The 13703-nt window shown below is 36.5% G+C and overlaps 1 protein-coding gene across 1 annotated transcript in view; it reads right to left on the bottom strand.

Annotated features, from left to right (window-relative positions):
• galnt18b (UDP-N-acetyl-alpha-D-galactosamine:polypeptide N-acetylgalactosaminyltransferase 18b) overlaps positions 1–13703 on the bottom strand; it is a 137833-nt gene that overhangs the window by 7759 nt on the left and 116371 nt on the right. Inside the window, exon 10 of the mRNA XM_055213705.2 lies at positions 299–463. Coding sequence (XP_055069680.1) covers positions 299–463 — 165 coding nt within the window. The remainder of the gene's footprint in view (positions 1–298; positions 464–13703) is intronic.

Genomic DNA, 13703 nt, shown 5'->3' with positions numbered 1-13703 from the left:
ATGGGTTTTTGTAATGTTGGGTCAGAGGTCAGACGGTAGGCTCTCTTCAACTCTCTCGTGAACACGTGTACGGCTGTAGTTTATAAGGTTTCAAATAGAAATGTTTTCTTAAAAAAACACCAGTTCACCTCAAAAGACATTTAATAACTGTAAGGATTTGTTTGGATAGATGAATTTGGTGATTTAATGGATTGAAGGTTTAAACAAATATGGGGCACCATCCAATACCGTTATAAATATACCATTATTCGCGGGTACTCTGATTTGACATTTCAGGCTGTAGAGTAAATGAAGTTACCTGAGTAAAGCGCCAGTGGAGTTTCATGCGTTTGGAAACAGCGTAGCTGCACTCGATGAGTCGAGGTCGGCTGTTCACATCCACCAGGCACTTGTTATCATCGTCATCAATGGTGGGGCTCAAGATGCCCACAAATAACTGCTGAGTGCTGGTGTAGTATACATTCTGCAATGAAAGAGCAGTCTTATGAATAAAATGAGCATAAAAAGAGACGTGTTACAGAATCAAATACAACCATAAATCTGAACCGAACAAAGCTAATGGTTTAAATATGCAGAGCTGATAATGTGAAGAGCAGGCCTGACTGCAAATGTTTGAGAACATAATCAGTCCCTCCAGAAAAACGCGATTATGAGATCGTATGATTCAACGCATAATCAGTCACATTTTTTTAAATACGTTGCACTTTAGTAGCATAAATTACAGATTTCCGCTTGCATGATTTCATAATCCTCGCATTTTCATTGCAAAAATTACATATATCTTAGCAGAAAGTTGAAAAAAGCACAGCAATGTCCCCTATTGCCATGGGAACGTTATGAAGTGATGTAATTATGTGACGTGAACATCACTGAAAAGCTGCAAAACAAGTTTTGCAAGGTCACGCAATTTCATAGCATAAAATTGCATAAATATTCTGCATATTCCATCGCATTTTTTAAGAAACCGTGCCGCAAGATCAAGGATTTTTGACCGCAACAATCACAAAAAAAACGCTTTTCTGTAAGGAATGCATAATGATCTTTTACAAGTTTTAATTAATTCATGGAATCCACATGAATTGTCTAATATTTACATTTTTTGTACGTAGACATCTTTAAAACTCTTTCTCCACCATTAACGAGTTATCTCGTCAATTACGAGAAAACGCTTCCTGCCAATGACAAGTTTTTACAACAATCCATATTCCAGCTATTATTCACTATGTGGCGCTCTTACCCAACTTATAAAACACTGAAGCATGTACTGATCCAAAAACAGTAAAAACTGTGTATGTTTTGATCATCGTTTTGAATCTGATCTCTAACAAAAGTCCTTTACAAATAAAGCAATTATTTCAGCTTTTTGCACAAAATTTGGTATATTTGAGAGGTGATAACAGAGAACAAATGAAGACACAATACAACATTTTTTTGTTGTTGAAAGCAAAGGGTCTATTCTTTCGTTTGATATAATGTATGTTTTTTTTTTCTAATAGACGTTAAACTTTTATGAAAATCATAAAAAAATGATGGCGCTAACTGGCAACGTTTTTCAAAAACCCTGGTGGGGAAAGATTTAATCTTCTCTAATTGACTTTAGTACTGTCAATATACAGTATAGCTACTTTTATTTAAAAAATATTGTTAGCTATACAGAGATTTGAAATGATGTTTTATTAAAGTAGTTCGGGAGGAGCACGTCAAATAAACCACTTAAGTACTTCCAGCTGTCTATAATCAGTAATCAACAAATACTCTAGCAGAGCATGTGAGCGGTGCGGAGCGGGAGCGGAGCGTTGAGCGGTGCGGTAATATTTCCATCAGAGCGCAGAGCGCATTTCCGAAAATTCCGCTCCGCTCGCTCAATACGCTCAGCACCGCTCGCTCATCCCAGAATGCCCTTTGGTAATTTGCTAGTTCGAGAATCTGTAAAAATGGCTAGCAATAAGTTATGGAGTTCAAATATTGTTTTAAGGAAGTCCCCAGCCTTATATATAAATGAAAGAAATGTAACTAAGATGACAGAATAACTGTAGCATCGTCTGCATCTAGATGCAGTTTTAAAGATTAAAATAACTTTAATCCAACTGATCAACACAAATACAAATATATTTGTAGGCCTACATAATATAACTGATTGCTTACCAGCATTAAAACCACTTAAAATAAAAACATTTATAGTTCTTTGTGTATGTACAGCGGCCACTCCGTGGATGAAGCTGTAGCCAAAAACGCCGGTGCCTTTAGTATTAACTGACTGAACACTTGACTTACCTGGACATTTAGATATTGTTTCATCAACAGTATCTGCGTGGAACATTATAAACATTAATGATAATCTGCCGACTCGACTGATTCAGCACGTCCTCTATTTTACAGAGAGTCCGCTTAATTAACGGCTTTTCGTTCGGTCCGCGCGAGCTAAACATTTTTGTTCTGTAATTTGTTCTCGTATAGGCTATATTTCTACATATTTTCGACCATGTAACATCTGGGATAAAATGTAAGTTGTTTTAGATAGCATTTAAGCTTCTGAAATAATGACAAATCAGTCTGACTAAAATGATATATCCAGATGAATTTAGCCAAAATAATGTTTTATTCGTTATATAGATACATGTTAATTTATCTACTAATATACTATTGAAAATGCCATAAATAAATATTCTGTATTGCATTCGTTTTGTACATTTACAGGTTCATAAATACTGTCTAATTTTAATTTCTTTAAGACACTGTGTTCTGTTTTTACCGATGCAATGTAAATTCGCACTTAAAAACCTTCTTGTTAAAAAATTGTTCTTCAATTTATTTTAGTTTTTTCAAATAATATATTTATATAATATTATAGTTTGTTAATCTTTTTCTCATAAGGGGAACGAATTGTTATAATATTTCGTAATTACTTATTACATTTATTATAACTTAAAATTGTGAATTAGTAAAACATGTGGATTTCATGAAAACAAATTGTTAATTTGAATTATATCCGTATCAGTTAAACTAGGTCTAATAGCCAACACACAACTGTACATAACTGCGATTTATCAGCTAATACTTGAATTAAATGCAATTATCCAAGAACGTCAGTAGGCTACAGAAAACAACTAGGCTTACTAAATATTTTTTTTATGTCGGAGCGGGATCTGAGCGGGAATTGGTTTATTTGCGAGTGTGAGCGGAAAGTTAACGGAGCGCTTGCTTGGGCGGTGAGCGACTGAGTGGAGCGCTTGAACAGTAGAGCGGAATATTTAGCGGAGCGTCACACCGCTCTGCACCGCTCACATGCTCTGTACTCTAGAACCACCAGCTGTCCACAATCAGTTATCATCCTATCTACCCAGCACAAAGGCAAGCCATATATAAGTCACAGTTTAACTCTCCAAAGATCCTCTGCAGTCTTCAGAATCCCTCCACCACCCCGTCTCCTCTTACTCACCAGGTTATTTCCTAAACCTGGGGGGGTACTCTGCGTTCGGGACCATTTCCGAGTTCAGAGCCCTCTCCCCGGACAGCACGCCAAATAAATTTACTAATTTAATCTATCCAACTTCTTTGTAAGTGTGAACTCGTGAAATGTTCTTCAATCATGGTTTTTAAAATGATTTATATATGATCTTAAATATAATAGCTTATTCGATGGCACTATGAATAAAATTGGTCAGATTTTACAACTACATTTTCCGGGATTTGTCCGGGAATCGTTTTATTTTGGTTCATTCACACTGACAAAGATTTTTCCGGAACCTGTGGGTGCATTCACACACATCCCGTAAAAAATATGACGTGACGTGTATTATGTTTTTAATTGTGCACTTGGTAGACTTTTTCCGCGTCTTAAGTTTTTTCCAGTCTTAAGTTTGCTTATTAGCTGCAATTTCTCTCTCGCGTGTGCATTTTTGTTTATGATAAAATCTAGCACATGCTGTTCTATTAAACTGGCGAATTGTCTCAGCTTCAGCATGGATATTGAGAAGCTCCCTGATCTCTGCTGCATTCTAGTGTGCAGACCTTTTTCATTGTGAAAGTTGATTCCCCATGACAAAGAGCTAAACGATAACTTTTTGTTGCGATGACATATGCGTCCTCAACACGACACGCCCCTTACTTTTGTAAACACAGGATGTGTTACTTGGTCCCCTTTACCAGAGTGATCCCACAATTAATTATGGGACATGTTTGTGTGCAATTTTGCACTGCTAATAGACACATATTGTGAAATAATACAGTGTATTCAGTATTTCATAAGCCTTATTTTCATATTTGTCTATAACTGTCATATACTAATATGTACTCAGCTGTGTAAAAAGCGCTACAGAAATAAATTTATGTTGAATGATGCCTTTTATCAAGAATTTGTACAAAAAAAGCATTAAATGCTTAACATAAATCATTTAGCATTTATTTAAATATAAAGCCTTTCATTAGGTTTTGCTTTGCATCTGAAGCTATTTATATGCAAAATGCATGAATATGTAAACAAACCTCACATCATGCATGTCTTAAGATGCCTTATGTTTTGGCATGTTTGTTTCTTACATTTCCAGTTTTTTAAATACCACACCTGCATGCTTCTCTTGGTTTAAGCCAGTGGTTCTCAAACTGGGGGCGGGTCCCTCTTGGGGGGCGTGAGATGATGTCGGGGGCCCCAGTTTTATGACATTTTATAAAATACATGAATTGATTATAAATTCTGTTTAATTACACCTCAGAAAAATATAGATACCAACCAACAGCACTTCATTGTATAATTTAATATGTTTAATATGTTTTATGTCATGAATTTTCTTTGGGGGGCAGCGAAGGGACGCACTCTACACCATGGGAGGGCCCATGCCGAAAAGTTTAAGAACCACTGGCAGTGCATATGAAAGTGTGAATCTACCATATTGCATTGAACGCAGTCATGCAGAGCCTCTTCTATGAATTAATACATTAACACTCAAGCAGATGGCCATACTTAACCTCTACTGAAATTGAATAAACTTTCGCACCCATAGTTCAAAATTTTTGACATTTTTTTGGAAAAGTTACAAACATCTCCATCGGCTCATTTGCTCATTTTATTATATCATCATTTATCGCTAAATGTACAAAAATAGAAGCATATCTGTGTTTGTGATGTCATTTCCTGTTCTTGTGTGAACACATTTAATTAGTCAGTAACTCCAGATGGTCTGTGAGTTCATATCATGCCGACTGACACGTAAGATGAGTTGCATGTCTGTGTGTAGAGGTGAACATAAGGGACATAACCAATGGGCTAAAGAACATCTGGAAGACATGACAGTTTCTTCAAAGGGAACATTACGGCTTAAGACATTGCTTTCTCATGCATATAAAGTTCACTCATGAATAAAATCCTCAATGTGGCTTCAAATGGAGGCTGTCAAGCAAAAACTGAGATGAAAAGTTGTTTGCAATTTGATTATAAAGGTTTGATTTTTACTTGTTTTCCTGAGACTGCCAAGCTTTCATTTTGAGAGATAATATTACCAATGTACAGTATAATGAAATGCAAACTCTTTACATAATATTTGAGTTGAGAACAGTACTGTACTTTAACCTGTCAAAGCAGTCCCAGGTTTGTATAAATATAACTATAATTAAAGTCATTTCTAAACACACTACAAATGTTAGAAATAAAACACGTTGCAAAGACTAAATTGAGTGAATTGTTTTTCCACATTTTTGTGTTCAGGATTATTTGTGCGGTGCTAAAACTGTGGTGCAATGGCGCACTGGAGCCACTGAGCATGGCCCCGCCCCCAATACAATCACGAGATTGTAGCGTATTTGAAAGGTGAGAGAGATGGGAGCTTTCCCGCAAGTGGTTTCAGTGCCGACAGCAGACACGCCCCCAGCGTTTAATGCTGCGTTCACACCAGCCGCAGTAGAGGTGTCGAACACGAGTGATTTCAATGTTAAGTCAATGTGAAGATGTGTTGACACGCGTCTGGAGGTCTCGCAGCACGAATGAGGCATTTAACACGGGGCAGTTCTGCCTCATTCGCGCGTCTAGTTCACGCGAATGGCGCAAATTAAGCGTTCGCGTGGCAAACGCGTGAGTTGAAATTTTTGAACTTTGGCAGAATAAAGCGCTGCGTTAACCAATCAGGAGCTTGCTCTAGTAGTGATGTGATTACAGGAAGCGAGCTGAGTCGCAGAAGCCCCTCCCATGATGCGAATATCCGCATGAATGTCTCGATGACTAGAATTTCATGCGTCTAGTTCACACAAATGGCGCGAATTAAGCGTTGGCGCAACAAACGCACGAGTTTAAAATTTGGGACTTTGGCAGACAAAAGCACTGCGTTAACCAATCAGGAGCTTGCTCTAGTAGTGACGTGATTACAGGAAGCGAGCTGAGTCGCAGAACCCCCTGCCATGATGCGAATTTCCGCATGAATGTCTCGATGACTAGAATTTCACGTGTCTAGTTCACACAAATGGCGCGAATTAAGCGTTAACGCGCAAGTTAAAAATTTGGAACTTTGGCAGAAAAAAGCACTGCGTTAACCAATTAGGAGCTTGCTCTAGTAGTGATGTGATTACAGGAAGTGAGCTGAGTCGCAGAAGCCCCTCCCATGACGTGAATTTCCGCATGAATGTCTCGATGACTAGAATTTCACGTGTCTAGTTCACGCGAATGGCACGAATTAAGCGTTGGCGCAGCAAGCGCGCAAGTGAATGTCTCGATGACTAGAATTTCATGCGCGAATGAAGCGAGTAAACTGAAAATGTTCAAGCGGCAAACTACACACGGTAGACGCGAATTTGACACCTCAAACGTGGCTGGTGTGAACCCATGATAAGAGCGGAGAATGTTGCATATTTTTACAATATTTCAGTTGACACACTCAAAACACAGATTTAATATTGCTCACACAGACTTTACTGTAAAAGTAAATAGATTAACGCCATGCACCTGATTCACAGTATTTTTTAAGAGAATAAAACCATGAAATCATAGTGCACCTTTCTGTACATGTATACCTACAATTCCTCAGTACACACAAGAGGAAATGTTTGTCTTTGCAATGCTTTTATCAAACATGATTACCATCATTTTGGCTGCCGTCACCTAAATAGCATGCAAACCTGCCGTATAGGCCATATTGTCAGGAAAAATGTAATGTAATATACACTCATAAACAAATAGCTATATAGGCACTGCTGTATGTATTTCAGCCTGAAATCTTTCCAATAATGCAGTAAATTAATGCCAGTATCCGTTACTATAATAAAGAATGGATTGATGGGTTTGAAAATGAAGCATAATGAAGCACATTACACTACCGTACCTATAAATATTAATAGGATTGGTCTTTGATCAGATCTTTATAAAGAATGCCTAAATGAAGAATGCACAGGTTTTGTACTCTCTGTCTCTATTCTAATATAAAACACCCATCTAAACCACATGGATAAGCTCTTGTGGTCCTGCTCTCAATTTCTTTTGGGTGGGTATTGTCACAACAGAAATTAAATGTGTTAGAAATGCTGTTTCATGTTGACCTTAAAGAAGAAAAAATTTCCTTCTTTTTATAAATGTGATCACATAACTGTTATTAAATGAAGAAAGGAAGCGGGCCACTAATAAATGGGCCACCAATTTGATACTGTACAGTATGAAAGGCACAGCGCAGTCAATGGAAAAAACTACAGCATATCATGAAGATTAATGTAGAACATGGCAGTCTGTGAAATGGATGTGCCCTGGGCCATAGCATTTAGAGAAAAACAAAAACAGCAAAGACAGAAATTAGCTTTCTGATAGGAAAGTGTCACATATTTTATAGTGCAATGAGGAGTTTTACTGTATTCACAAAGATTTGTACAGGGGCACAGAAGCGATCTAAAAACATTATCAGACTGGATAAAAGGTTACAAATGCCAAAATCCTGGGATATTCCATAAATATATTTTGTACATTTTGGTGATTTTCCCAATATTTTGATTATTTTTGCGCCCTCAGATTCCAGATTTAAACTGCATCAAATAATTGTATCTCAGCCAAATACTTTCATATCCTAACAAACCATATATAAATGGAAAGCTTATTTATTTAGCTTTCATTTTCTAATTTCTAGATTTTTTGTGGTCCAAAATCACAAATCATTTAATTATTTCAAAAGGTTATGTGTAGTAAAGGTTTGAGCAAAGAAACTGATACGTGAAGGTTAGTGCTTGTGTGCGTTCTGTGTTGAATGATCAATGTGTATGTTTGTTATATAATTTTTTGTTTTAAAATATATTTTAATAAAGTTCAGTTTGACTTTACAAACTTAAGGCATTATTCTACTACACACGTATATCCAATGATTTAAGTCATCATCACATTTTCTTCAATATCGTACAGCACTACTTTTTACTACACTGCAAAAAATTATTTTCAAGAAAGAAAATACTTAGTATTTTTGTCTTGTTTTTTTAATAAAAATATCTTAAAATTCTTAAATTAAGATGCTTTTTCTTTATGACCAAAACGACCCAAGAAAAAAAGTCTAGTTTTTAGACCAAAAATATCCAATTTTAGTGATTTTGTGCATAGAACAAGCAAAAAATCTGCCAATTTTTCTTGAATTAAAATGATCAAGATTCTTTTGCTTACCCCATTGGCAGATTTTTTATGCACAAAATCACGTGATACTTTTGGTCTAAAAACTAGATTTATTTTTTTGTTTTTACTGAAAACAAGACAACAATACTAAGATTTTTTTTCTTGAAAATCATTTTTTGCAGTGTACTTTTAAAACAACAAATATGAAAGAAGACACCTCAATATTTCAAACTGTGCCCAGATTTGTTTAGACATTTCTGGTAACACTTTACGATAAGGTTGTATTTGTTTACATTAGTAAATGCATTCGCTATCATGAACTTACTGTACAATGAACAATATAGTCAACATTTTCCTAAAAGTCTTAAAACCAATACCCAATACCCGTTCTTTTCTTAGGACAACTTCGATAAATGTTTTGATCCACTTCAAATGTTAACTAGTATAGTTTTTCAGCGTTTATTAATCTTAGTATATACAATACAATTGTTCATGTTAGTTCATTGAACATTAACTAATGTTAAGAGTTACAAACTTTGATTTTAAAAATGTGTTAGTAAATGTTGAAATTAACATGAATCAACTAAGATTAATAAATTCTGTAGAAGTATTGTTCATTTTTAGTTCATGTTAACTAATGCATTTACTAATGTTAACAAATACAACCTTATTGTAAAGTGTTACCAAATTTTTCATAAACGTCTCTTAAGAAAATTAGGCATTTTACATTTTTATACAGCAGCCCTACACACTTACAGTGCTAAATGTAAAAAAAAATTATTTAAAGGTGACATAGAATGATTGAACGGAGTATTTATCCTTGTTCTGTGATGTGACATGTAGACAAAAAATGTTTTTGTTTGGGTCTGTAATGCCTTAGAAGCTTCCTAAAAACCTCTCTCAGAAAGCTCTATTAGGGTGGGGGATTTTAAACAAGTGGTTTTGCACCTATTTGGCTCCCCCTACTGGCTTAACTTGCAATCTCATTACTGATTGGCTGACTTTGCTGCCACTCCGAAAATGTAGCCAATAATTTTAAAGTGGATGGGCAGTTAGATGCCTGTGATGTCATAAGCATCAGTTTTTCAGAGTGGTCTGTTTTCTGGCTGACAATTCTAAAAGAGGAATTTCTATGACACTGAGATGTTTAGCATGTTTAGCACTTTTTGTATGTTCGTGAATGCGGGTAGACTACCATTATTCAACAAAGACAAGGTAAAAATGGTTTTTCATTCTCTGTCCCCTTTAAGAAGTTTTAGGAAAGTCACCTAAAACTAAACACTTAAAGGACCAGTGTGTAGATTTTTCGTGGCATCTAGCAGTGAGACCAACGGTGAATTGAAACCAACGGCTCAGTCCACAGCCCCCCTCCCCTTTTTTGAAATGCATAGTGAAGCTAGCTACAATAGCCACCACAGGACAAACATGTCATCGTCAGAGAAAACAGTGACAAACACGCTTTAGACTAGTTTGTCTATTTAGGGCTAACAAAAGAAACATGGCGGTGCAAAACGGCGATTTTCGGACCCGCAGTGTATGTAGATAAAAACGGCTATAAAAAGTAATAAAAACAAAAAGTTAATTTTGTAAAGTCTTTATAGACCACTGATAATATAGTTATGTATATTAAATTGTATTTCTGTCAAGTGATCTTCTAAAAGTTACACAATGCACCTTTTAAATGAGCTCATAAGCTATAAAGGAGCAACCTCTTTGTGTAATGTCAAATAAATGTCCTCCAATAAAACCTACAACAACCTGCGATCCAGTGGATGTTGCTTACCACCGGCTGTTTCACAAATCTTTTTTTGAACATGCCACCGCTGTTTCTCATGCATCTGCACATAACACTTGGAAAGCAGCGAGCGAGGAGTCTGAGTTAATCTCCTTGGGAACAACTCTGTCTCGTCACATTCTACTTGCTCAGTTGTGTGTTCATGTATGCCAAGCTTTGAGATTTGTTTGCCGAGCATTTCCCAGGCATGCTTTTGCATGAGTTAAAAAATCTCATCCCTGCCAGTCTGAAAAAAAGCAAATCCTTTTCTGTGTACACTTATTTTGTAGAGTAGCCTACATTCAATTTCAATTGTTACAAAGGTAACACTTTGGAGAGGCCCAGATGCCTTTTTTAAAAATTAAAGGTGGATTTTTTATCTAGCATACCGGTTTTCCTTTTGCAGAAGATTTCTGACCAATTTCAATGAGAACCTATTAAATAACCTCATCATCACAATATGCTGAAAGCTTAACAGGAGATTGATGGCCCTACATAAATGATCTCCTAAACCCCATCAACCTTATACAGCATCAATCTTATGCTTGCTAAATAGAGCATATAGTACACCAGAACAACCTACTCTGCTAATATTTATAACGGTTGTTAAGATACTACTTTATATTTCTTCAACACTTTCATTATGTTTCGGGGGTTTAAAGGCGGGGTGCACGATCTCTGAAAGCCAATGTTGACATTTGAAATCGCCTTAAACACGCCCCTACCCCAATAGAATCTGGACCTTCTTTTGATAGACCCGCCCCACACATACACAACCCAGGCAATGATGTTGGTTAGTAGTTTTCCAAAGTTTTTTTTTCAATCATGCACCCTGCCTTTAAAGGTATTTATGCATTCTGAATTATTAACAATATCTACATAATGTTAAACATAAACATTACCATGGTCCCTGAAAATTTCCATAAAATTGGAAGAGAGGCTTCTGTGTGAACACAACCACGTTCCGTAAATGTTCTGGGATCGCTCCCGTAAAAAAGATCTAGTAACATTGACGTAACATTCACGGAAAGATTTAGAAACTATGCCGTAAGGGGCGTACCGTTAGGACACGTGTGTCATCTCAACCAGAAGTTATGGTTCGGCTCTTTGACAGAGTGATTTAATCGTAGATCAACATTCACAAGAAATGTCAACAAACTGGACTGAAGCAGAGATCAGGGAGCTCATCACTATCCACGCTGAAGCTGAGATCATTCACCAGCATGACAGAACAGCGCATCATGCTCTCCTTATGATCTTATCATAAACTAAAATGCACGCACATAGTTTTAAAAAGGGGACATTTCATAAAAATCTGCCTTTTTCAATGTTTATGTGCTATAATTCGGTCCCCAGTGCTTCTATCAACCTAGAAATTGTGAAAAATGTTAAACCATTCCCTGCATGCATGTGAAAAAATCTACCCAATCTCACAAAATTTTGTGTTATAGTCTGGAACTTTTTGATTCTTTTTTCGTGATATTGTCACGAATTTCCGTGTTTTTTCGTGATCGTATCACAAATTTCTGTTTACGTGTAATTGTCACATATTGGATACTTAACTGCTTTTTCCTATTTTCAAACCATGGTCGCTTCGGTTTAGGGTTAGATTTAGTGTTTGCGTTAGGATGTCACTTTATTGGTTTATAAAATTTTTTTCTGATTTTTAAAGGAACAGTATGTAGGATTGTGGCCAAAACAGGTATTGCAATTACAAACTTGCGGCTAAAACTGGTACTGCAATCAAACAACTGGTGGCCAATACACAACATGACAACATAAACATCAGTTGAGGGCTGCAACTCCACTTTTAAATGACAATATCCTGTCCAGACCACCGTTGTCAGTGATATAAGTATTTGAAATGAAAATGATTTCTTAATGTCTAGTGACATGTCAGGGCCATTTTATGATTAATTGATATACATTTCTTACATACTGTTCCTTTAAACCATTGTCGCCTGGCATTAGGGTTAGAGTTGGGTTTGGGTAAGAATGTCATTTTATGTAAATCTAACCCTAAACCGAAGCGACAACGGTAAGAAAATAGAACAAAACCAATACATGACAATTACATGTAAACAGAAATTCGTGATACGATCATGAAAAAACCCAGAAATTCGTGACAATATCACACAATTTCGGGAGACTGGGCTGGAAAATAGGTCGTTGAAATGTCTCCCCTTGTGATGTCAGAAGGGGATAATTCTGCCCCTTAATTTGCACTATCCAACCACGGCACTGCCATTTTAGTACAGATCAGCTCATTTGCATTTAAAAGGACACCCAAAAAATGGCACATTTTTGCTCACACCTACAAAGTGGCCATTTTAACATGCTATAATAAATTATCTATATGGTGTTTTGAGCTAAAACTTTACATACGTACTCTGGAGACACCAAATATTTATTTTACATCTTAAAAAAGTCTTGTGAAATGTTTCCTTTAAGAGAGAAATCACGGATAATTAGCAAACTTTAGACAATGTGGAAAAGTCTACTTTAACCGGAAAGCGTGCACACACACACACCAACCAAGAGCTGACACAAAATCAACATCACCAAAGAAGTGTGGTGTTGTTTGTGAGGAAAATTTAAACTTGTTCAGCCAGTGTAGCTACGTGTGTGATTGTTTAATGCTGGATTTCGTTGAAATGGGTGGTGCCAACCGGGTCATGAGTTGCAGGCAATAAGTAAAACCGCATCAAATCTTTGTGTTTTGTTGGCAATACAAGTGCATATAATGTAAATGACAAATGTAGCAAATCATAAGTTATCCAGAGATAGTTGGATAATGTTTTGTGTGTGTTGCTTGTTTGTGACTCGCTCCACCCGCTTTATGCCTCCATGAGCTCGGGCTTATTAAAGGAATAGTCTACTCATTTTCAATATTAAAATATGTTATTACCTTAACTAAGAATTGTAAGTTTGGTGGTACAAAATAAAACGTAGCGCTTTTCTAAGTGGATTTAAAAGAGGAACTATATTTTATGGCATAATATCACTTTTGGGAGTACTTCGACTCGGCGCAGTAACACCCTCCCTCTCCCATTATGAGAGTGAGAAGGGGAGCGGACTTTTCAGGCTAGTCGAAGTACTCCCAAAAGTGCTATTACGCCATAAAATATATACTTCCTCTTCTACGTTTTATTTTGTACCACCAAACTTGCTCGTATAACTACTCGTCTTAAATAGGAAAAACGTTGATGTGTTTGGTCACTTCTAACTTTATCTCTAAATGGTACCATTGAATGAATGGGGCTAAGCTAAATGCTATCGAAGCATCGCAGCGCGCTCCAGCGCTTACGTGCACGCACACAGATGATAGAGGGATGTATCAACAATTCTTAGTTAAGGTAATAACAT

The sequence above is a fragment of the Misgurnus anguillicaudatus genome, chromosome 21 (assembly GCF_027580225.2).
Source record: "Misgurnus anguillicaudatus chromosome 21, ASM2758022v2, whole genome shotgun sequence".
Classification (NCBI taxonomy): Eukaryota; Metazoa; Chordata; class Actinopteri; order Cypriniformes; family Cobitidae; genus Misgurnus; species Misgurnus anguillicaudatus.
This window is presented reverse-complemented; position numbering and strand designations above follow the sequence as displayed.